Below are 27,559 nucleotides of genomic sequence, written 5' to 3' on the forward strand. Positions count from 1 at the left end.
GTTGTAAATAAAACCAATTGTTTTCATTTATTCAAAAATATAATTTGTGTGTAAAGTAATTAAAAATATAATAATATGAATAATCTATGTACGACATTCACTGAAATGAATCTAACTATAAGCATTATTTTTCTACAGTTAAAATAATACCCATAGAAACACTTTTTCGCACCTTTAATCGCGCGCCAAAATCATCAAGCTTGGGGATCGGATCACGAATTGCTAACTTGATTTGAGAGCTTTACATGTTTAATAAAATGATCGATCCATTTCACAAACTCCTCTTGAGTCATCCATTCTGATAAAATACTAACGCAATAATTATGCATTCTGTTTTCTAATAAACGTATTATTAAATCGCTGACGAGACTAAACATAAAAGATATGGAGTTGCCAACAGCATTTGTTGTAACTACAAGTGTAACCAGTAGGTACACTTCTTCCACCAGATGTCATAGATCCGACTTAATTTTTTATTTTAAGAAAATAAGGGACGAGATTAGCATTACGTTCAGCTGAAGGTAATTGATACGCCCTGCCCATTACAATGAAGTGCCGTTCAGGATTCTTGAAAACCCAACAATTCTGAGCTACGATTGCGCTCGTCACCTTGAGACATAAGATGTTAAGTCTCATTTGCCCAGTAATTTCACTAGCTACAATGCCCTTCAGACCGTAACATAATAATGCTTACACAATACTGCTTCACCACCTACTTTATACCTTGTCCTGTAAAAAAATTATTCGACTTATGATCGTGTACACACGTAGTTTTGCATTTATAACTTAATCTGTCATAAAAAACACATAAAATAATAATTCACACACATTCTGCTACCCTGTTAATACTATCCCAAATATCTGGGGTAGGTATTAACACATTAATGCAAGCCCCATCGATGTGTTAATTATAACACAAAAGGTACTTTTTAAGTATTAAGTATTTAAATAACACTTTTAAACGATTAAAACGCTTGAGATTGTAACTGTTTTTTCATTAGATTTTTGCCTAAAACTTACATTTTTATTTTAGTTATTTTTTTATGGAATAGGAGGACAAACGAACGTACGGATCACCTGGTATTAAGTGATCACCGCCGCCCACATTCTATTGCAACACCAGAAGAATCACAAGAGCGTTGCCGGCCTTTAAGGAAGGTGTACGCGCTTTTTTTGAAGGTACCCATGTCGTATCGGCCCGGAAACACCGCAAAAGGAAGCTCATTCCACAGCTTTGTAGTACGAGGAAGAAAGTTCCTTAAATACCGCACTGTGGAGGAGCGCCACACATCCAGATGGTGGGGATGATATCCTAACTTGTGGCGTGTCATGCCAAGGTGGAATTCGGCAGCAGGAATCAAGTAAAACAGCTCTTCGGAACACTCCCCGTGATAAATGCGGTAGAAGACACACAATGAAGCGACGTATCTACGCAACGCCAAGTGATCCAGCCGTTCATAGAGCACTAGGTCCCCGACAATTCGAGCTGCTCTGCGTTGCACGCGGTCAAATGGATCGAGCTGATACTGGGGTGCGCCAGACCAGAGATGACAGCAGTACTCCATGTGTGGCTGGTCTTGCGCTTTGTAGAGCACTAGAATGTGGGCCGGCTCGAAGTATTGCCGTGCTCTATTAATGACGCCCAGCTTTTTCGAAGCCCATTTGGCTTTGCCCTCCAGATGGCCACGGAATTGGTAATCGCTCGAGATTTCGAGACCCAGTATTCCGATACTAGGCGAGGCTTTAAGGGAACTGTTATCGAAGAACGGTGATACGGCAAATGGGGTTTTTTGTGGTAAACGCGCAAACTTGAGTCTACTGGAGGTTACATTGGTCTAGGTTCAACTTACCCCATTCCGCAACCTTCTCGAGAGATGACTCGATAGAAGATACAAGTTTCTCCCGGCACTAGTCGACGATTTCCCGAGAGAGACCTGTATGGCCCGTGTATACGGCATCACCAGTGCTATCGTCTGCATAGGAATGTATGTTGGAGGTGTCCAACATATCATTGATATGCAGGAGATCGGCTTTCTCTTTTGCCATATGGACGGCTGGTTGAAGTTACCAAGAGCAGCTTTCGACAACGACCAGAACTTGCGTGTTCCGGTCGGGTAACTGGAAAGCTGCTCTCTAATTTTGACGACGTGCTTCGATTTCGCACGGGAGAGTTGCCACTTAAAAAATCTGGAGGCACGGTATATTTCCTCTTCAGAACTTTGCAGTTCGGATCCTTTGAGCCCAGCGCCGCAACCCAAGTTCAATACGCCTGTTTTTTGCAGTCAGATGCTGCTTTAACTGACGCGTCGAACCAGGGCTGTGATCTGCCACCGATCGGTACTACAGAGCTTGGTATAAAAATATCCATACCATATCACATCGGCTACTGCAACGGCGCAGGCACTAGGATCATTCGAAGGGAAACAAGCCCTGCCCCTGTTAACCCGACGTTTCAAGACCTTTCCAGATATCGTTTTCAGGGGTTGATATGTGTAGTACCAAAAAAGGAGAGGACACTGTCAATTACTGACAGTGTCCTCTCCTTTTTCCTCCTTCAAAACCATCTGTCTACAGCAAACACCACCGAGGGAATAAATGGAGCTAAACTTCATAATGACAAATACTATCTCTATACTCATTTCATCTGTAGTCACCCTGAAAACGGTCTCGAAAGGTATAAAATATGCTACTACAAAAACAAATAACAAAGTCATCACAGCTTATAATTCTTGTACAAATGAAAAAAATCGAGAACTTTATAAATTTCGTTACCTGCTTTAAAATATCGACCGGCATACAACTCACTGAAATGATGCGAGGAGCCCAACTCACCGAACAGTGCCATGTGGCGCTATCTTATTGATAAGCTAAGACACGCACTGTAGGTATAATAGGCATTTGTTTGTTAACAGTGCTCTGTGAACGGCTGGCATTGGCGTTGCATAGAGACGGCGCTTCATTGTGTGTCTTCTACCGCATTTATCACGGGGAGAGTTCCGAAGAGCTGTTTAACCTGATTCGTGCCGCACGACACGCCACAAGTTAGGATATGATCGCCACCATCTGGATGTGTGGCTGTCCTCCACAGTGCGGTTTTCAAGGAGCTTTCTTCCACGTACTACAAAGCTGTGGTATGAGCTTTCTTCCACGTACTACAAAGCTGTGGTATGAGCTTCCTTGTGCGGTGTTTCTAGGACGATACGACATGGGTACCTTCAAAAAAAGCGCGTACACCTTCCTTAAAGGCTGGCAACGCTCTTGTGATTCTTATGGTGATGCAAAAGAATGTGGGCAGCGGTGATCACTTAACACCAGGTGACCCGTACGCTCGTTTGTCCTCCTATTCCGTAAAAAAAATACTTTCCTCTTGAGGCCCCATAGCCGGAACATGCGAAAGTTACAAATTTCTGCAGCTATTGAACGACCCTCTTCATTCGGTGGCATGATTATGAGGCCCCATAGATGATGAACTAAACTATTTTTTCACATGTCTGGTTTAAAAATCCGCGTTATTTAATCTTGATGTGTATTTGGTATTTTTAAGTAAAAGTCATAAATATCTCTTATTACAGACTTATTATGACACTTATTAGTTTTATATAAATATTAAGCCAACCATAAACTGAGAATAGAAATGAATATTTTTTTATTTCATCCATCACAACTTAAATCAAGCTATTAGCTAGAAGCTTACTTATGGTCACCACACAATATTGTGCCACCATTCAAGATCATTTAACTACAACTCTGTAAAGGTTAACAAAGTCAAGTTTACTAAGACCACAAAGTCACTAGACAAGATAATGATCCTGACGTTTGTTTTTCAATGTTGTGATCTACATGATTGTATGTCCAGTAATGTATTTTGATTATATAAATACTAACTACGGGCCTTATGAGGAAGCCAATTTTCGCTGAGAGGGCAATGGAGAGGGCTATGCTCAGACTTTCCCTGCGAAATCGAATCAGAAATTGAAACTGCGGAGATCTGCAGTAGAACCATAGTCACTGACATAGCCCAGATGGTTGCGAAATTGAAGTGGCAGTGGGTAGGGCATATAGCTCGATGGACAGATGGCCGTTGAGGCAGTAAAATACTCGAATGGCAACTACGAAGACGTACGTAGTGATTGTAGGCCCGCCACAAGATGGATCGACGAACTGGTCAATTACGCTGGAATAGGTTAGATGAGGGCAGCACAGAACCGATCGTCGTGGCTATCTTTCGCGGAGGCTTTTGCCCAGCAGTGGACGTCTTCCGGCTCAAATGATGATGATGATGATAAAAACATTATGACGAAAAAAGTAAAAAAATTAATAGAATAAGGTTTCTGATAAGAAACTGCATAAAATATAATCAATAATATATTATCAAAAGCAATATCTAAACGTCTTTAAAGGTAAAATACAATGGTTCGACCATTGCGTTGACGAAAGTGTGTTTTATATTAGGAGATGGCCCATCCCATCCTATATGGAAGTTTTCCATCAAACGTGTCAATAATGCTTCTATTTCAGCCTCTACTATGCGACGCCCTGAAAAAATAATTATATTATTCGCATTCAAAACACAATTTAAGGTCTAACCAATTAATTGCGCGCAGGTCGAAACAATAGCTACATGAAAAATCAAATATATGAATAAAAGGCATTTGTGTAACGAGATAGATTATTTTATTACGTCGTCAATTGCCGCTTGAACACAGCCTATTTAGATGATCCGTTTATGTTACCACTATGGATATATTACCTGTAGACTCACGCATAGATGCGGACACGGCCCTCAAAATCTACACGGAGCAAGAGAGTAGACAGGTCCTCCGGGACCCTAAAAATTGCCGAGATGGCGACGGCAGATATCCTCCCTAACTTACACACATACCCCGGCATTATGCTCAAATTTGCACCCGTGTACGTTAAATATTATGACGTATCGTTAGATCGAGATATCTACGTCTTCGTAAGGAAACACAAGACCGAGTTGGTGGTGGACGGCGTTTAAATTAGAGTGGATTCCCCTAATGCTGCGAGGAGCGGGAAAAACAACGTTTACCAGGTCAGCTAGTCTTAAATGTAATGCAGTGTTGAATTGAAACTCTGATACCCATGATAAGCTGATCTAACTTGTGTTATGGGTATTAGTGTTCGCGTAAATCAATTTATATTGGTTTAAGATAATAACCTTAAAAATGAAGGAGCACGCATACATCTAAGGTAATTAAGAACATTTTACAATAATTTATAATATTTGTAGAATATTCCTACGTTGTAAACAGTATGTACTCATTAGTATTTGATTTGATTATGAACCAACCATACTAATAAATATTATTCTAATGAGACTTTTCTGAATTGATGGGTCTCAATAAATTCAACGAATTAACGAAATAATTCACCGCACTGTCTTAAATGTGTTGTTAGTTACACTTAATAGAATGGAGCTGGTAAGCTCAGTATTGTTTGTTATGTATTCTTAAAGTATTTTATTTTTATGAAAATAATGGACGAGACTGTCCGTTGGCGTATCAATTACCATCAACTGTACGTCCTGCTCACGTTCAGTTGTTGGTAATTGATACGCCTTGCCCATTACAATGTAGTGCCGGTGAGTATTCTTGAAAAATCCAAAAATTCTGAGCGGCACTACAATTGCACTCGTCACCATGAGATATAAGATATTAAGTCTCATTTGCCCAGTAATTTCACTATCTACGGCGCCCTTCAGACCGAAACACAATCATGTTTACACATTACTGCTTCACGGCAGAAATAGGCGTAGTGGTGGTACACATAATCTAGCTGGCATCCTGTGCAAAGAAGCCACCCACTGGTCATAACTTACATTATAATATGTAATTTTATATTTATATTATACACATTCGTCTGATAATTATTTCTTTGACTGATCACACACGGTTAGTTGAATCCGGTCAGCTTTTCCCTAACGGGTGTAACTGCTCAGTCTTATGCAATACAACAAAGTTGAAGTACTCAACATGCCTAAAGAAGTTTCCACTTCAAAGCCTATTATTATTATCAACATACTTAGTCTGCCCATAAATACTGTTACAATAAAAAATAAACAAAATATTAAATTTGAATTTGGAAACTATCATTTTTATATGATTGATCATTGAACTTTCCCATTTTGGCGCCACCACATTGTACAATATTTTGCGATATTAAAATGGAGTGGAGTGTAAAAGAAACCCTGAGTCGCGAAACCGTGATTGCATTACATAAAGTAGGTATGGAGCCAAATACAATTCTTAAAACTCTCTATTCGCTTTGCATTAGTAAAATGTTTGTTTATCGGGCCTATTACCTACTTTGTGACAGAAAAAGATCTGGCCATCCACGTAGTGTTCGTACGAAAAAGGTGACCTTTTCGCAGTAAGTAAAGCAGTAAGGGAAAGAATTCGAAGAAATCCTGACCAAATGCAAAAGATTTTACCTCGGGAGATGAAGATAGCATCTAGAACCATGTCGCGTATTTTAAAAGATGACTTAGGACTTGTAGCCTATAAGAGACGTACTGGTAATTTCTTACTTACTACTGAAGTGGTACGCAAAGCGAGATCACAGAAAAATATCTTTTACCGATGAGATTTTTTTACGATTGAGCAACATTTTAACAAACAAAATGACCGTATTTATGCTCTAAGATCAAAGGAAGCTTCCCAATTAGTCGACAGAGTGCAACGTAAGCACTATCCGACTTCAGTGATGGTTTGGTGGGGTGTTAGCTATGAAAGAGTGACTGAGCCATACTTTTGTGAAAAATATATCAAAACGTCGGCACAAGTGTCAAGTTCAATAATAAACAATGCTCTTTCCAGCAAATCTCGGCGCCGGGTGATAAAGCTTGGTCTACGCAGTCTTAGTTGGAAACGCACGTTTCGGACTTCATCAGAGTTGAAGACTGGCCGTGCGTCGTCTAGTCCCGATCTTATTTCGCTGGATTATGATTTAGGCTCAGTTTTAGAAAGTACAGAATGAAGGCAGTGAAGAATTTTCCCATGAGTGCGTGCTTGTATTGATAACTGGCCTCAACGTTTAAAGGACTGTATTTGCAGCCAATGGGGACCGCTTCGAATAATCTCTTTATATTTTAAATTGTTTTATATTTATGTATTAAACAAACACACTGTAAAAGTAATAAATGTTATTTGCAATAGAATTTAGGTAGGTTATATTCAGTACATTATATAAATTGTATTCTATAAATAATAATACCAACCTATGCACATTCTCACTCCAAAACCGAAGGGACTGTATGCGAAGGAATTCGCACGATCTTGGTATAAGGGATTATCTTTATTAACAATCCAACGCTCTGGTATGTATTGATTTGCCTTTGGATAGTAATTCTCCATAGTACACATTAGTTGATGTCCAAGCATTATCGTCATCTGCAGTATAACATGTTTATTGTTTATAGTAGAAATAATAAATCAATAAAAAGCCTATTTAATAACATTGATTTTAAATTTGGATTAGAATAGCTATATCCAGCAGCGCATGCACACTAAAACAAAGTGTCTGCCGTATCGGGAGTGGCAGAAGTATTGTCAAGCACACTATAGTATTAAACCTGGCCTCTTTAGTTGTCTTTTATTATATATATATAACTTAAACTGATTCAAACGCTAAAAATGTATTTTAAACGCGTTCGTGAAGACTGAGTTTACATGACGTCATAAACTATAAAATAACTGTCGAAAATGTCATCGGTAAATATGAACAAAAACTGTAATTTAATATCTTATTTACCATAAAGACAGCGACAGCTGTTCAAAGTGTTCAAATATGTTAAACACCCAAAATTATATGTACAATATCTAAACGGGTTTTAGCTATAGATTGCGTTTAGAGGTTGTTAGACATATGCGACTAGGAGCAGTAAACTTGTTTACACATATTGTAAACATCAAAATTGTCTTATCGCGTTTACATATAGGAGAAATCAGGGCTTAATAATATAACAATATCTTGGGCAATAATGACATCGTCGTTCCAACGAGGATGTCATTATTGTCCAAATGTTTGTTATTAAAATGATTTGAGGTTTCTTTAGTGTTAATACCGCCGTCTTTAAACAATTCAACACGTGTTTCGCCTCTAGACGAGGCATCCTCAGGACGTGTTGTCTCGCCAAAATCTGGCACGAGTCGTCGAATTGGTTAAAAGACAAATATTGGCGGAATTAACACTAAACAAAACTCAAAACATTTTAATAATTATGGATTTCCGCAAAGTAACGCCTATTCTAATAAATGTTTGTTATGTAAGTTCTTAATGAGCTGAGATATTATGGCTCTGTTAGCCACCTCTGGAACAGATATGATTATAGATAAAATTGCTTACGTCTTTAGGTATCCTATATCCAAGTACATCGTACTCTCTTGTTGTCACTCGCGAGTTTTCTGGGGCTGCAGGCAATATTCTCATAGCTTCTTTAATACATGCCCTCATGTATACCTTTGAGCCTGAATTCGAAATTACTTCAACACGCAGCTTTTGTTGCTTGTCAGGATTTTTAGCTAGTAGATACAGAATGAATAGTAATGCATTTGAGCTCTGTGAAAAAAGTAATAAATGTGTTATATGGTTGTAAAGAACGTGTTGACGATATAATCCTGGTGAAATATATTACAATAAACATATAATATTATATAATAGGGGTTAAAGTATGAAATTACCGTTTTATTGTAATAGGTACATCGAATTGACATACAACCTTCATGGTTTGAGATTTTTGAGTGAAACTTTTTTCACATGGTACCTAAGAAGTTCTTCTTTTAAAAAATGTGTGTGCAGTGCGACTTTCAGTTGTTTTTTTATTCAGCTTGCCTAGAAAGATGGATAATTCGAAATTTCGAGTGATTTTTGAATGAGAGTTCCGACACAAATGACCTTCCTATTAGATGGCAGCAATGTTAATATAATAATGGTAATTATTTTGATAAAATTTTGAAGTAAATATGTTAAATAAAAAAAACACTATAATATTATTTCATCGGCATCATCATTAGGGGTAGTTAGAGTGACAGGGGCAGTTTCCGTTAGAGTGACAGTAACATGGTTCCTTAAAACAAATCATTTGAAAAATAATAAAACTAGTCCTTTTTTAGAGTAAAACAAGTGCAATAGTTTAACAAGTATTCGAGGTATACAGTGGAGTGTTTTTGTTTTAATTGTTAACTGTATTGTTTTAAAAATAGTAAAAACAGTGAACAAATTTATGAACAGCTGTTTTTTGTTACGTGTGGCATTTACGTGTACCCTCCACAACTCGTCAACAGACTTATTTTAATTGTTTGAGGATAATACAATTTTGTTTATTTAATTTGATCTATCTGTGAGTTATATTTTTGTCATCTTATCGGTAATATTGAACTTTTTTTTACCGTTAAATCATTTTTGATAACTTCCGATCATATTCACAAAAATCAAATTTATTATACTGCCATCTCGTGAAGCATTCTGAATCAATTTTGTTACTACTAATATTATTTGTCCGACATCAATATGACGAATAAGTGTCCTGTATGTGGCAAATTCTACGCGTCGGCAGATGACGCTAAGTGCTGCGAGTGCTCTGCTTTATGTCACAAACAGTGTAGTCATACAAGTCCAGACGCTAAAAAAAAAAAAAAATGGACCTGCACATCATGCACAAAAAAAACAATACATCGAAAAAACCAGAATGTGTTGAAAGTGAGGTATTTTCTCGTTGAAGAAATACGTCTTCTCCGAACGGAAATGTCTAGTTTCAGATGCGAAATGAATAGAATATCTACACTCGTCTCTGACTTTAGAGGTTGCGAGGTTGGACGCAATAGAGTACAGAGTTTCAGAACTCGAGGACACGACTCATAAGAGAAATAAGGATCTCAGTGAAACTATACTCTCACTTCAAAAACAAATAAACGAGTCAGAGCAGGAGAAATTGCAAAATGATATCGAGATAACGGTGTAACGGAGATAGGAGGGGAAAATCTTCTACACGTGGTTATAACTCTATCACAAAAAATAGGTCTCAACTTAGACGAACGAGAAATTGTAAGTGTACATCGGCGGGGGAATCCACCAGCGGTAGCGGACAAAGGAGCGAAGGTGCGAGCGGACGCGGGAACGGACGGGCAGGCCGTGCGGCCGCGGCCGCAACCTAAGAAACGAACTGCTACACGCAGCCCGAGTTCGTCGCGGGGTTGACACCTCGGGAACGACAATAGGCGACCAACCACGACGGTTTTATATAAATGAACATTTGACCTACTCAAATCGTAGATTGTTTCATTTAGTGAGAGAGAAATTGGATCGTGAGAAAAATTGGCGCTTTGTGTGGACGCGGGGCGGTCCATGGCGGGCCATGCCAGAAGGATCAGCACATCAAAAACTTATACCATTCGCTCTGAGGAGGACCTAACAAAGGATTTTGCTCTCTAATTTCGTTGGACCTGTATATTTTAAATGCTATCCTGAATTACTGTTCAGTTTTGTTCTTAAATACTAATTACTACTACTGTCTAAAATTTATACGTTCTATATTATTAAGGTAAAAAATATAGCTTTACTCAATATTTCAATATCCTTGTAAGTTTGTTTAGCTATGTTATATGTTTTTATTTTAATGAAGAAATAAGACATTTTTTAAGATATTTCTATATATTGTGTTTTAAAATTTTTGATAGTTTTGCTAATTACTACTTATTGCAAAAGATAAATAGAGACATTGTATTACTTTTTGATTTTATCGATGTTTTTAGTTATTGTTTTAATATTTGTTTATTATTTCGTATATATTGTCGGCTTTATTTTAATTTCTTTTATAACTTCTGTGTGTCAACAATTATTTGCATATATTCCGTAGCCGACAGCATAGGCCTACATCTACTTGGATTACGTTTGGTGTTATTTTTAAAAGTACTGTGTGGTGGATTTAATGGATCACTAATATTTACAGCAAATCATATTTTATATTATTATTGTGTTTTAAATAACCATAGAACAGGTAGTGTTGCAAAAAAAGTACGTGTTATTATTGCATTATTTTATATATTATTATTATTATTATTTTCTTTGTTCTATAACATCACCATATTTAAATATAACTTCATTTTCCAATCCTACTTGCAAACTAACCTTTCAAAAAATGTCATTTAGTGATAAAATAAAATTTGGACTTCTTAACCCTGGCTCGTTAGGGACGAAACATGACGAGTTTCTCGTAGTAATGGAGCGACACGATGTGGATTTACTGGCCATAAACGTGACGTGGCTGCGCGCTGGGGAGGAGGCGCGCCATCACCAGCCGGCTACAGACTGCTTCATGTTCCGCGCCCGCCTGCCGTTCGCTCGCGCGGAGGAGGAGTTGGTTTTTTTATAAAAAAAAAAAACATAGCAGTACAGGATTTGTTGCCGCCTCAAACATGTATAGTAGAACAAATGTGGGTCAAACTTAAATTGCGAGGAAAAACATGCGTCGTAGGTACAGCATATCGGCCACCATGGTTAGATGTCGATTTATGTCTAAATACACTCACAGGTGCTGTTGGCTCATTTGTATAGTGTGAGCATTTAGTTATATTAGGCGATTTTAAAATCGATGGCTTAAACAAAACTAGTATTAGTTATAAAAAGTTTGAACACTTTATAACAGCGTTTGGTTTAGAGCAACACGTAACGCAACCAACACATTTTACGTCACATTCAGAATCCCTTCTAGATTTAGTTTGTACAAATAAAACGCTTAGTTTAGGGAGTATAGTAGTAGACTACATAGAGTCTCTTAGTAGTCATGCATTTATAACGTGTACATTAAATATACCGAAAAATAAAATACAACCTAAACATATTGTGTGCAGACCTATAAAAGACATTGATTCCATAAATTTCATTGATTCGCTTAACATTATTATCTGGAACAATTTATTATTAATAACTAATGTTAATGAAATTGTATCTTTGCTGACATATACAAATTTATTCGATTTTTACGCGCCAAAAAAAATATATATGTTAAGGAATCCCAATAACCATGGATTACTAATAACATTAAATTAATAATGAAACATCGTGATGATGCCCAAAAGTTAGCAAAAAAAAACAAAACTTGTCACACATGCAATTCTATAAAGAATTAAAACGGTATGTTCCTCAGGTTTTGCATAAGGAAAAGGAAGTGTATTACAATACGTACATTAATTCTAATATTAATAATCCTCAAAAAATGTGGAAACACATAAAACATAATATTCGAATAAAATCAAAAGAACACCACCCATTACCACCCCACTTAAATGATCCAACTAAAATCAATTCTCACTTCTTGAATATCCCTGGCAATAATCTAGTAACATTATCCACTCTTACGTATTTTGAGTTTCACCGTTTCGGTAACTCAACTTTTGACTTTATGAATGTTGACGATAATGCTACTCTCATGGCTATAAAAGAGCTCAAGTCGAAAGCTATTGGTATTGATGACATTTCTCTTGACATGCTGCTCCTCACTCTATCACAGACTTTAACTATACTAACACATATTATTAACATTTCTTTCTAAACTAATACTTTTCCTGAACTTTGAGGGCATGCCCTGATTCGTCCTCTGCCAAAAAATTACATACCACGCAATTTTTCCGACCTAAAACCAATTAGTATACTTCCGTGTCCTTCAAAAATTATAGAAAAAATTGTGCATAAGCAATTGAAGAGTTACTTAGAAACTCAAAATATACTACCGGATCACCAATACGGTTTCAGGAAACAGCGAAGCACAACTACGGCTCTCATTGACGTAGTAGGTAATATTTTAGCAGCGCAAGAGAAATAAAAGTAACAATCTTAATACTTCTTGATTTCTCACGTGCTTCTGAAACTTTAAATATAAATCTCCTACTTTCCAAGCTAGCCTACTATGGTTTTAGTGAAAATAGTATTAAGTGGTTTGAAAGTTATCTCACTAATAGAACACAGACTCTCAGTGATAGATGAGCAGGGTAACACAAATTTTTCAGAACGTGCTAATATAACGAGGGGAGTTCCCCAGGGCTCTGTTTTAGTTTTGTACCAAATTAGACCATTTATAACCATAGAACTACGCATACGTCTTTGTGAGGCTCTTGTTCTATCCAAATTTAACTATATCGATACAGTGTCTGGTCCGAGTTTGCTAGAACTAGAAATTCAATACAAAGAGTACAAAATGCATGTGCTCGTTCTTGCTGGGATATACCGGCCCGACAACTCATTTCTCCATACCTCCAAGTAGAAAATATTTTAAATATGGATGCTCCTAGACGACTTCATTTAGCTACGCTTCTATTTGGTATTATTATGACAAAAACGTCAAAATAGTCAGCGCAGCCAGTTAAATTTTGAAACAAGGTCCGCTTTCAATGTCCTATTAGTCCCACTCCATCATTACGGCTCTTTTAGAGGAAGTTTTAGGTACAGTACCACCAAATGCTGGAATGATATACCACCACCGTTTCGCAGTTTGAAGACTGTTGGAACTATCCGGAAAAAGGTTAAAAACCTTATTCTTATGTCTGTTTAATTAATAACGTATATGCTCACAAATTGTGTTCATAAGTCTGACATTATTAGACATATCTATTAATAATGGGATCGCACTTTTAGTTTGTATTGTTGCCAATATTTCTAAAACTGCAATTATTTTAATATTTATGTACCAAATTTCTGAACAGTTGTACCAAATTGCACCTTTTAAAAATAAATAAATTAATGGAACCTTTAATAAAACAAAATATATTTAACAATAGTAGTTACTCAATGGGTCACCAAGGGGCTGCTGAAAATTAGCGCTGTGTTGATATTATACCAACGTAGCATGACGCTGAGTCAGCTCCTTTTAATAACAATAACTGCTACACAGTACTTTTAAATTAAGATAATTCCTATAATATTATACATAACACTTGTTTTTTTTGTCACTTGTATTATTTTATGTTATTAGTTCTTAATTTTTTTTACCTCTGTAAGTTCTTTTTTACTTTTATTATTCTGTGTGGTTTGTGTTTGTTATAAATAAAGTTTTCATTCATTCATTCATTCATCGTTTATAAATAGCATCAAAGCTACTCATAGTACTATGTCTCAATTTATTCTTATACTGTTTGTACCTTTTTTATTATACTGCTGATTTTAGGTTGGAATAATAAAGTGAAAGTTATAGAAATACTGAATTGTCAGCGGTTTTTTATATATAGGGTGGGCCATCTAGTGTTTTAAATTTGAATCGGATATAAAAAAATCTTATTTTTTAAATTTTTATTGTTTTATTGGAAAGGTTGAACTTTGTGGACACAATATCATTTATATGACTACCACTTCTGGCTCGGCAGTATCCAATCAACCCAATTTTTCAGAATCTATTCAATGGCCACTTCGATTTCACGTTTCAAAGTAATCGATACTTAAAAATTTAAAACACTAGATGGCACATACCCGATTTTTGCAAATCTTCAAGTGCAACGGATTTATTGAAGGTGAAAAAAAAAATGTTAAATTAAAATATACATCCACTCCCACTCAACACCTTAGGGAGGAGGGGATGGCTGAAAAACAGCGCTGCATGAAAACATAAATCTATGATTCCATGTCAGGTGAAGCTGAGCCATTTCCTTTTGCCTTTTGTTTCATCGCGTTGTTCTAATATTTCGTATGGCAATAAAAAATATATTATTATCATTAAATGATTTTGTTGAACAGGTATATAAGCTATTATTAAGGTTCTTACTGTATCCGCGCCACCAAATAACATGTCTGCTACCATTATTAGTGCTGTCGTTTCATCATATTCGATTAATTTCTCTAAAGCACTACTGTACCGCAATTCATTACGTTGTAATTTTAACATCGCCTTATTTATAAAATACTGACATAATCTGAAATAAATATAGGACATTTTTAAAATTTAGCTTGGCATGTTTCTAGGTCTTTCAAACATAAACATTTCAATAATATTTAAATTTGGATGTACTATTCATCCAAATAATTATCGAACTATTCCAATGTTAATTACAGCCCTTAGCAATTTTTTTCAAGTCAAATTCAACAATTTTTTTTGAATAAATGCTATTTCACGAAACGAATGTTTTTTAGCACGCAAAATTACTTGCGCCCAATCTTCTCAGGCCTAAGGTATATCTTTTCGAATATATAGTACCTAAATTCTTACTTTCAAATGGTAATTTAAGTAATTCAAATCAATGGTATAAATATTCAACATTAAATAAATCTAATTAAAATAAATGAAACAAAACTAACTCGTCAATATTCTCGTAGATTTGCATCGCTCTTTTCAAAACTTTTTTCTGATTATAAGGCCACAAATTCAACTGAAAATCCAATAAGTAGCTGACTTCAAAGAATCCTGCAATGTTCTCTATAAGTTTATTGACTGGTGAATCTTCGGGCAAGTTTGGGTCCAAACAGTTGATACGGTCTCCTAGAGCTATTGCTGCTATCGACTCCATGGACCATAGGTTAATTTCATTAGTGATTTTTTTTCGGATCATGTTATTGTCATCACGAAAATGTCTTAATCTGAAACAGTAAAATATTAATGGAATATAATTAGTAGGAACTTATGTTATTGTAATTCATCAAAATTTATATTTCTAACAAAATCAGTAACTCCTTATCTTTTTGAAAGTAGCTTATAATGAAAACTGTATTAACTTTTAATGAGTCAGACCTAGCAGTACTAGTTATATTTAGTATTAAAATCAGGAATACCTCTTAATCATATCCTGTGCAACATCATCCACAATAGGTTGGAAAGACTGTACAGATTTTGGATGCATTAGAATTGGGTCTGTAGCTGACCGGAACTCTTTCCATACTTCACCTTGGCTGTAATAATACATTACAAATATTGTAATTGCCTTAGTAGATCTCGACATACACCTTCATGAATAATATAAGAATACTGGCAAGCAATTTAGTAAGAGTCACTTTTATTGACGTACTTCTTACTCACTTCTTTAACTTACTAATATATTCTATGGAATTTCTTTTAAACATGCTCAAAACGTTTGCTACAGAGTTGACTGCAGTGTCAATGCATTCATTTCGGCACTATTCTGCCCTTGTCCATCCTTTCCCCAAATGTGGTGACATATCAGATTTAGCTAACTACAGATTTATACGTAGGTATCTACTCTGCTACAGGCCTACTGTTTTACGAGGGGCGGCTGAAATGTTTTGAGCCTAAGCCCCTTTAAGTGTCACTGATAAATTTCGCTGTTTGTTACTGATTGACATTTTCTTTTTACCATAAGTACCAAATTTCATGTTATTAGCAGTGCATTATCATTAGTAGTTATTGAACGATAAACGTCACCATGTCTGGGTATCAGCGCATTGTATGAAATTGGGGTACCGAGCCGGTGTAAAATACTGGCGATCTCTTCAGTTTACGGGGAATCTGGATCTTCGGTGGCCCATCGTAAACGTTGCAGCCGAGAATTAAAACATGGCAGAATTCAATTCGACATGATGCTATAAAAATAGATAAGATACACAATTTTTAGCAGTAAAGTTTAACTTTCCAGCTAGATAAGAAATATGACTTCCCCATTGTAGTTTCCTATCCAAAGCCTAAAAATACTATGGAATCGACAGTTTCTAATACCTCATTATTTATTACAAGATTAGGCCCTAGATTGATTACATTAAGTGTTGTGAATTTCACTCATTTGTGTTTTTGGAATTATGTAGTAAGTTATTAACCGAGAACCAGTTTTTTATTCGAGTGAGTGTACTGTGAGGGAGTGTGTCATCAGCAAACAGTACAAAATTATACACATTCTTTTTAATAATATAGTAAGTCATTAATATACATCAAGAAGAGAAAGGACCAAGTATGCATCCTTGTGGTATGCCTGATTACTATATTATTAATACAATCCATTGATTTCAATCCATCTAAATACGTAAGGTACGTAAGGTAAGAGGATAAGATTTCAAGAGCGACGCTATTGATAGCATAGTGATGTTGTAGAAGTATTTCTGTGCTGTATTTTTTCATGCCATTAAATTTATACAACTTTTCACGATTTTTATGAATTCCCGGTGTAGCCCATTCATGAAAGTTACAATAACTTTTCGCATTAAAAGATTTAGTTTTAAATATGTTTTGAAGAAGGTTTACGTAAGGTAAGATGATAAGACTTCAAGAGCGACGCTATTGATAGCATAGTGATGTTGTAGAAGTATTTCTGTGCTGTATTTTTTCATGCCATTAAATTTATACAACTTTTCACGATTTTTATGAATTCCCGGTGTAGCCCATTCATGAAAGTTACAATAACTTTTCGCATTAAAAGATTTAGTTTTAAATATGTTTTGAAGAAGGTTTACGTAAGGTAAGATGATAAGACTTCAAGAGCGACGCTATTGATAGCATAGTGATGTTGTAGAAGTATTTCTGTGCTGTATTTTTTCATGCCATTAAATTTATACAACTTTTCACGATTTTTATGAATTCCCGGTGTAGCCCATTCATGAAAGTTACAATAACTTTTCGCATTAAAAGATTTAGCTTTAAATATGTTTTGAAGAAGGTTTACGTAAGGTAAGATGATAAGACTTCAAGAGCGACGCTATTGATAGCATAGTGATGTTGTAGAAGTATTTCTGTGCTGTATTTTTTCATGCCATTAAATTTATACAACTTTTCACGATTTTTATGAATTCCCGGTGTAGCCCATTCATGAAAGTTACAATAACTTTTCGCATTAAAAGATTTAGTTTTAAATATGTTTTGAAGAAGGTTTACGTAAGGTAAGATGATAAGACTTCAAGAGCGACGCTATTGATAGCATAGTGATGTTGTAGAAGTATTTCTGTGCTGTATTTTTTCATGCCATTAAATTTATACAACTTTTCACGATTTTTATGAATTCCCGGTGTAGCCCATTCATGAAAGTTACAATAACTTTTCGCATTAAAAGATTTAGTTTTAAATATGTTTTGAAGAAGGTTTACGTAAGGTAAGATGATAAGACTTCAAGAGCGACGCTATTGATAGCATAGTGATGTTGTAGAAGTATTTCTGTGCTGTATTTTTTCATGCCATTCAATTTATACAACTTTTCACGATTTTTATGAATTCCCGGTGTAGCCCATTCATTAAAGTTACATTAACTTTTCGGATTTAAAGATTTAGTTTTAAATATGTTTTGATAACGTTAAATACGGAATATCATTCGGATTTTGAGTATGTTGTAAGGAAGGGTTAAATTTGGTAACAACATTTTCTTTGAACCTATATATTTGACCATTGGTTTGCCTGTTATCTTAAGTGTGGTAAGGTTAGACGTTAAGCTACTAATAATAACGTTGCTTTTTGGTTTAAGATTTGAAAACATGTATTCAAGGCACGTAGATGAATGTTACGTGATCCTAGTTGGTTCATAAATTATATATTTTAGATTAAATTGATTAAAAAGATTTGAAAATGTGTCGGTAGTTTGGCTTCAAAGAATATTTACGTTGAAGCTGTACACAAGACAACTCAGCAGTGCGTTCTATAGAAAGACCAACAATATCTTATCTGGTTTTAGATTTAAATTCAACTAACACAATAATTAATGACCATTCTTTCTTACGACGACCCATATAGCCAAATGGTTAGTGACCCTGACTACTAAGCTAGAGGTCCCGGGTTCGAATCCCGGTAGGTGCAATTATTTATATGATGGATATGGATGTATGTTTCCGAGTCATAGATGTTTATATGTATTTATGTATGTTTAAGAAGTATATTGTATTAAATATATCGTTGTCTTGTGCCCATAGTACAGGCTATGCCTAGTTTGGGGCAAGATAATTTGTGTTAGTGTGTCAATATTATTATTATTACAAACGCACTTTGAATATGGTATTTATTATTGTTAAAAAGACAGGTTTAAACCAAAGTTCAGTTAAAAGCAATACATGAACATCAAATTTTTCAATATATAAACTCAATTCTAATTCTTTGCAGGACAAACCTTGCATGTTCTGATGTACAACATTCATATTGTGCACCCATCCATTGTCTCAACACTTAGTTTAAATTGTAAATATACTACTTTATCACAGTTTTACTTGGGTGACCAACAAGACCCTTTGTCATTTTGGTTACTATCAGGAATTAGAAGACAAACATCGTTACTTTGTGATAATCTCTCATTATAAGTGTAAATTAGAAGATTAAATGCTAAAATATTTGCAAGTTGTTTTTTTTTTTTTATAAAAATCATGTATATATTTTGCATAGGTTTACTAGTGGGAGGTTCCTTTGAACAGGATGCAGGCAAGATTATGGGTACCACAAAGGCGCCTTAAAGCAGTAATATGTAAGCATTATAGTGTTTGGGTCTGAAGGGCGCTGTAGCTAGTGAAATTACTGGGCAAATGAGACTTAACATCTAATGTCTCAAGGTGACGAGCGCAATTGTAGTGATCCTCAGAATTTTTGTGTTTTTGAAGAATCCAGAGTGGCACTGTAATGCAGGGCGTATCAATTAACATCAGCTGAACATCCTTCTCGTGTCGTACCTTATTATCATAAAAAGAGGTATCAGTAAAATTGTTTGAGTAAGGCTGGGCACAAACGCAAACTTACAGTTTGTATTACAGATTTAATTTAGTTATCAAAAATTATGTGTGTAGTAAAAATCAAAATTATAAAAGGAATTTCTAGTAAGATCTTATTTTTATGCAAAAGGGCTATGAATGAAAGCATTACAAATACACTTACTCATTAAACAAACCAGAAAACTTATGTATTTTCATATTTTTCTCTTTCCGGTACACACGCCTATAATATTCAACTGAACGTACCGGATGACGAATCGGAATCGAGTTCTCACCTCTCAAAATCTAAAATAAGAAAAAAGACCAATGTGAAAAAAAGCCTTTCTTTAAATTATACTTCTTTTAAACATTCTTATCATTTATTTGCGGCATAGACTTTATATCAATATAAATAAAAAAAATATATTTCCTACGACATTTTCAAGTTGCTGCCATTTTATACTTAAGAACTATGACTTAATGTAATATAATGCAACTACGAAATTTATTGCCCTCTAGAGCATTTCAAGTTGTTAGTAATGACTTTTTTTTTATGGAATAGGAGGACAAACGAGCGTACGGGTCACCTGTTGTTAAGTGATCACCGCCGCCCACAATCTCTTACAACACCATAGGAATCACAGGAGCGTTGCCGGCCTTTAAGGAAGGTGTACGCGCTTTTTTTGAAGGTACCCATTTAATGACCACCTGAGGGCAATAAATTTCGTAGTTGCATAATATTACATTAAGTCATAGTTCTTAAGCATAAAATGGCAGCAACTTGAAAATGTCGTAGGAAATATTATTTTTTTATTTATATTGATATAAAGTCTATGCCGAAAATAAATAATAAGAATGTTTAAAAGATGTCAAATGTCAAGATAATTTGTGTAAAAGAGTAAAAAAAAACTCACGAATATGGGTAGTGGGACTTACAAGAATTCCAATTAGCCCAAATCGGGGACTTTAATCTTTATCGGCCGCCGGCGTAATAGTAAAGTGCGCAATTTTTTGTTTTTTCGAAGTTTTACCGAATATTCCTAACTTACTATTTTTTTAAATACAAGTAGACAGTATTTCCAAGACATTAGAATAATTATATTAATAATTTGATAATTTTGAGATTTTGTTGATATAAATTTGAATTGAAATAGTGTCCAAGTTATTTTGTCCAAATATAGCACACAGAAGCGATCTCGCACTTCAAGGTCGTGTGACTGTGTCGTGTGTGTAAAATAAAATGAAACACAATATACATAATTTATGCATTCTCCTTTAGCTTGTTTCGATAGTTTTCAGATACATTAATTGAAATTATCATAACTTAAAGCATTCGTTTGCTACAAGTAAAAGAATACGCATATATACACTTTCGCGCGCCAAAATCGCTCGGTAATCAACGGAGTTGAAGCCTAGGGGATCGAATCCCGAAGGGTTATATAGCGCTGTTAAATTGCGAAGGTCATGTGAAAGAACGTTTATTGAACAAACAGCGCACTCTTTTTGTGATCGTATAGCTGTGACTAACACTTTTTCAAATTAAGTTGTATGAAACGCTTCTTGCTTCTAATATGCCATCCGGAGAATGCCTACTTCAGGTATTTTGTATCAAGCGTAAGAAAAATTATATAGGTGTTCAATAGGAGTTTGATTATAGAATAATGGAACCAAATTAAACTTAATTAGTTTTAACTCTAGTGATATTATATTTAATAAAATATTTTCTTACGGTATACACATTTTACTTGACGGCGGCTTCAATATACGGACTCTAATGTACGATTACTTAGAATCCAGATCTTGTCTTCCATCAATCAAATCTGAACCTTTATTTCAATAAGTGAATCATTATTTTGAAATCCATATTATAATAAAGAAAAGAAAACAAAATCTCTTTTTTCTTTGAAACTTTTACAAATATCAACGTAAAAGAAATCCTGTCATCCCATAAACGGTATCAAAAATTATATTTCGTAAATCGGTTAATGAAATACCAATAGCAAGATACGGATTAAATAATATATAAATTCGTCAATTTAGGATTGCGATTGAGTATAGAAATTGGTCGTAAATTGAGTAAAAATATTATTTGAATTGAAAAAAGTAGATTAGTAGTAGTAGCAGTAGAGTGATACCTGCGCTGCAGCTTCGGCGTCGTAGAGGTGAACCATTGAGGGTCTTCCAAGCATACTGTCTACTCTAACTATGTTCCCATATCTGTTGTACAATTCCTTCTGCAGAGGGTATCCCATCAATTCGTATAGTGATCCTGTGATTATCAATTTTGTTATAAATGTGATTACTTTCACTCTATTGGGCTTTAAATTAATTATGAGCAAAGTCCCTAATATATGAAGTAAAATATACCGCACTTCGTGACTCTTTCATTATTTAAGCGCAAGCGCCGAAGGTCCGTGTGTCCGCCTTCCCGCTTATTACTTCCGCAACCCACTATATTTGCGTCTAATCCGTGCGACAACGCAACGTATATATATACTTAGTTTACTTTCTGTGCAAAGGAGCCTCCTACTGGGCATTTAGCCCTTAGTCGCCTCTTACGACACCCTTTGGCCTGGGACTTCCCTATTCTTTTAATACTACAGGGCAAAAATATAATGCCATTCAAGTGTCACTTTTTGACTTAAATTAATGATTTATTATTTCATTAAAGCATAAAAAATACACACCTCCTGGTAAAAAGTGGTATAGTTGCCCAAGGACCGGCACCGAGGTTGGACCAGGGATATCCTTCCATGATCTCACATCGCTGGATCCATAATATGCTTTGCTAGCCACGATAGACCTCAAAGAAAGTAAAATTAAAGGCATTTATTTAATAATGACAGTATAATTTAATTGATATTAAACAACACATCCTGCCTGACAAATGGCTGCAAAACTTGGACTTAGGGTCCAGCATTGAGAGAGAAACTTGCCGTAACACAATGGAGAGGAGTATGGCCGGTTATAAACTATAGGATAATATAAGAAACACTGACCTAAAGAAAATAATGTAAATTACCAACATACTCAAACGAATCGACCAACAAAAGTTGAGATGGGCAGGGCACATGATGCGAGTTAAAGTGGGGAAGTGGAGCAAAAGACTTACAGATTGGTACCCAAGAGATGGCAAAAGAAAACGAGGAAGACAGCATACAAGGTGGGAAGATGAAATAAAATTGACAGCAGGACCTAACTGGAGAAGAGTTGCCTAAAACAGAAAAGATTGGAAATCGTAGGAGGAGGCCTTTGCCAATCGGCACGCTGAACTAAGAGACATTTTATATTTTATACTTTATAGCTAAAGATAATAAAGATAATATATTGCTTTATTATTATTATTATTTTTAAACAACACATCGAAAGTTTTTCTCGATGTCAATCATCAGACATAATATGTGAAACAGATCACATTTTTTATACTTTATATTTGTAAAGCAGTTATAGTGTTAGAAACTTTGATTATTTCCCGCCATGTGACATATTCTTATTGGAGGTTAACAAAGCAAGACGCTGCCAAAGCCAGGTATCAGTTCGAATAACCTACTATCTATAAATTAACACAGCCTCTCTCTGAGCTTATAAAATATCGGGGTGGCCGTGTGATTTAAGAAAGAAATTGGGTGTAATAATACTAGTAAAGCAGAATTCGCCGAAGTTGTGATAAAATAAAATGAATTTATCACGAGTAATGAAGGTTACCTCTAGGATTTTTTCGCGTACTATCCATGAAGACCTAAAGCTTGGTGCTTATCCTCAATATACAGGATATCCTTTAAATCAATTCAAATTCAATTCACATATTTTTATTCAAAATAGGATACGATATCACTTAATGAAAGTCAAAAACCACCATCCATTCGAAAAAGTATGCCTTAGACAAGAACGGGAGCAAGAAGAAACTCAGCAAGCTTTTTTTATTTTTTTCATAAAAATAGGTTACATCTTATATCGTATAATTAAACTTATTATTTAATAGCCTAAGGGCGGTGAAAGTCATTTATGTTATAGTAACATTTACCTTACAAACGTTTATTAACAACTTTAAATTTCGTCATACATTTGTTTTGATATTTTCTGGGATCATGTAGCAAAAGCGTATACATCGCCTCACAAAAGACTTACTAACTCGACTTGGCCGAGTAGTAGGCATTATAATTTAATGTTTGTTCGTGGTGTTAACATTATCGTTATCACAGTTTCTAGCAAATTTACAGTGCCTATATACATACATAACTTTATCAAGAATATAATAATATAATCCCTACAATTAAAGTAGTTCGATCAAAATGCTTGCCGTCCCAAAAAGTTCAAAAAGTACAGATCTATCCATTTTACTAACATTTTAAAAAATATAAAAAGCTTATTCGAAGTGGTCTCCATTGGCTGCAATATAGTCCTTTATACGTTGAGGCCAGCTATCAATAGAAGTACGCACTCTTTCCATGGGAAAATTCTTCACTGCCAACCTTACTGATTGTTTTAAGGACTACAAATTATCATGGCGCTCAAGCCGTACTCTCTAAATTACTTTCACTACTCTATTCTTTTTTAAAAATCAGTTAACAAATGATCAGTACGTCTCTTATAGGCTGCAAGTCTTAAGTCATCTTTTAAAATACGCGAAATGGTTCTAGATGCTATCTTTATTTCCCGATATAAAATCTTTTGCTTTCGGATAGGATTTCTTCGAATTCGTACGATTACTACGTGGACGGCCAGATTTTTTTCTATCACAAACAGAGGTTCCGTACGGTCTACTTTGTGCAATGCAATCACAAAGATTCGGTTCCCTTTGTCACCCCACTCCATTTTAATATCGTAAAATATTGTACAATGTATTGGCGCCAAAATAAAATACTCAATGAAAATCATATAAAAATGACAGATTCCAAATTCAAATGTAATATTTTATTTATTTTTAATTGTGACAGTATTTATAGCCAGCCTAAGTATAACAGCCAATTACAGGTCTCTCTACATAAACAAAAAATTAACTAATGAATATTTAACTTAGTTTAACATAATAATATGTGTAGTTAAAAAACATTATAAGAACCATATTATGCGTATGAATGCGAATGTTATTTATATGTATTATTATGTTATGTTATCATGGTTATTGTGTTTATGTGTTTGTTTTATATTGCTTTAGTATTATTTTTCGTATCAACTTTATTCATTAATATTTTAATAATTTCTTTTTTGTAAATATTTTTATTGTGATTATTTATCTCAACATTCGAAAAAACTTCATTGTAATTCTTACAAATTCTATTAATGGAAGAATTTTTAACAATATTTCGCAGTGTAAAATAATGATAAAAATGAGGCATAATTCTCGTTCGTTTTGGCGTTTATACTAGCAAGTAATGTTGGGATACTAGATTCCATATATTAGCGAAAAGGATTGAAGACTTCAGCCAAAGTGTATCAAGACAGTTTAAGATTGTGTTCCGAAACCTCTTAGCAATACGCTTTTTAATAATGATCACTAGATAAGAAATACCCTATCTTGGCTTAAGCTTTTTCGAGCTCCGATCTGAACCCTTTGACTACAAATTGATTGATTTTAAAACAAAGAAGCAACAATTTCAATTGACATTTCAAAAACAACCAAACATAGAAAATAATAGAAACAGAATAGTTAACATTTTATAAGCAATAAAAAACACACACTTTCATTTTACAGTATTACTTACAATCTTTAAATAACAAAGAAATGAAATAATAAACAAAAATAAGAATACATGAATCTTTCAATAAAAATGGACATTTAGGCCATATAACAAGTTTCAAATTTCAGTGATGGAATAATCGTCAAATGTTTATTTAAATAGAGCAATAAAATCAAATAAATTGCTTTGAAAAATAAATGAATTAAATTCAATTTTTACCTCATAAAAGGATTCCTTTTAAATAAAGTGTTCTGCAGTAACTTCATACTGTTTCGATGATGGACGGAGAATTACTAATTGTCAGAACTGCTTGCGAATGGGCTTGTAACCTATAGTTATTGTTTTTGAATGAAACAATAATGAGCAGCTAACCAAACATAAGTACAGTTCAATGTTCTCTTAGAAGTTATATTCATCAATATCACGTGTAACTTTATGAACTGTATCTGCCTAAATTGCATTTTTAACCGACTTCAAAAAAGGAGTAGGTTCTCAATTCGACGGTATTTTTTTTCTTTATGTTTGTAACCTCAAAACTTTCGACTGGGTGAACCGATTTTGATATTTTTTTTTATTTGAAAGCTGGTGCTTCCCGTCCAGAACGGACAATGGAATCCATGAGAAAACCATAAAAGTCTTAAATTTTACTATACATACGTACAGCAAAGTGGATGATAAATTTACGAATAACTCAATATCGCGCCAACCGATTTCGATGATTCTGTTTTTTATTGGAAAGGATATACTTCAAAGATAGTTTGGTGAGAGTTTGGTTAGGTTCTGATTACGAAATCCATGACAAAGTAACGGAACACTGTCTGTAATCAAATTGCAAAGAACTTACGTTCATTGCTGCATTGAAAAATTTAGTATATTTACACATATTTAGACAAATTTTTAGTAAGTGTACTTCAAATTCACTAAAAATCTTAAAATAAATAAATATTATCAAAAAACAACTGCATTCAAAAACACTATTCCAGAACAATAGATATAATGTGCACTAAGAAGTATTAAAATAATTGCATATTTTTATACAATCTAATTAATTAATCTTATTCTAGTTACGATTATTGTAATTTTTGGAATCGGTGTCATCCAAGATATTTTAGGAATTGATTTAGACTCACACTTGACATGGAAGCCATATCTACAGAAATTAAAAAGCAAAATGTCATCTTTTACTTATGCTCTTTACCAACTAAAACGCGTAGCAGATTTCAAATCTGCCCTTGCTGCTTATTATGCATATGCACATTCTAGATTATCATATGGAATATTAATATGGGGAAACTGTAGTGAAATAAAAGATATATTTATTCAACAGAAAAAATGTATCAGAATTTTAGAAAATATTCAGCAGATGGATTCATGTAGACCATATTTTATTAAACACAAAATTTTAACTCTTACTTCAATTTACATCCTAGAAGCATGTAAATTTGTTAAAAAACATTCGGATTTATACTCATCACTACCAAATAACAAGCGAAATAATAGAAATTTAAACAAATTAAAAATTCCCCAAACAAGTATGTCATTAGTGTCATCGAGCCCTCACCACATGGTAATAAAAATTTATAATCACATCCCAAACGAAATTAAAAATAAAGAGAAGCCTTCTCTATTTAAAAAACATCTTAAATTTGTTTTAGTTTCAAAACGCTTCTACGATTTACCCGAATTTTTTAATAACAAGTGTGAGAATTAGTTACAATATAGTATAAGAATGTATAAGACTTATTTATTTTATGTATAACGTTGCTGTGCCCTTGCAGGGTGTCACATATTGTCTACCCATTAGTGTACCAACCATCCTACTGTAAAATGTGACTTGCAATAAAATATTTTGATTTGATTTGATTTGATTTGAGATAGTTTTGTTACTACATACATAGTTATAGGTGAGATGTGCTTGAGTCGTGAGGAGGCGAGCGGCGAGAGCCGGTTGCGACGGAAGGACACCGTTTCCAAAAATAACAATAATCGTAACTAGAATTAGGTTAATTAATTAGATTGTATAAAAATACGCAATTTTTTATACAATCCTTTGGTATGGTCATTAGTACGTTATTCCAGAAAAACGTTCCAAATCTCAATCAAGTCGGAATTGAGTTAAGAACTCATAACTGGTCACGTGATTCATATTAACGGACTGACAAAAAATGGCAGCCCTACTGTCTCTTTAAATGACAATTTGTCTTAGTAGCCCAACCCCCATGTATGGAATACACTAATGTTTATTAAACTTTAAACACGAATTCCTTCAAATATGATGT

General features: G+C 34.5%; 1 protein-coding gene across 1 annotated transcript; it reads right to left on the reverse strand.

Annotated features, from left to right (window-relative positions):
* Positions 1-4,352: 4,352 nt before the first annotated feature.
* LOC126974641 (probable cytochrome P450 12b2, mitochondrial) lies at positions 4,353-25,618 on the reverse strand. The gene is made up of 10 exons (XM_050822175.1): positions 25,500-25,618; positions 22,287-22,402; positions 21,735-21,868; positions 19,784-19,905; positions 15,772-15,888; positions 15,301-15,579; positions 14,771-14,918; positions 8,368-8,580; positions 7,241-7,412; positions 4,353-4,536 (listed from the first exon to the last, which is right to left on the reverse strand). Exons 1-10 carry the CDS (start codon positions 25,544-25,546, stop codon positions 4,385-4,387), a joined length of 1,500 nt encoding a protein of 499 aa, XP_050678132.1. The 5' UTR covers positions 25,547-25,618; the 3' UTR covers positions 4,353-4,384.
* Positions 25,619-27,559: the final 1,941 nt, after the last annotated feature.

Source organism: Leptidea sinapis, chromosome 33, assembly GCF_905404315.1.
Source record: "Leptidea sinapis chromosome 33, ilLepSina1.1, whole genome shotgun sequence".
Lineage (NCBI taxonomy): Eukaryota > Metazoa > Arthropoda > Insecta > Lepidoptera > Pieridae > Leptidea > Leptidea sinapis.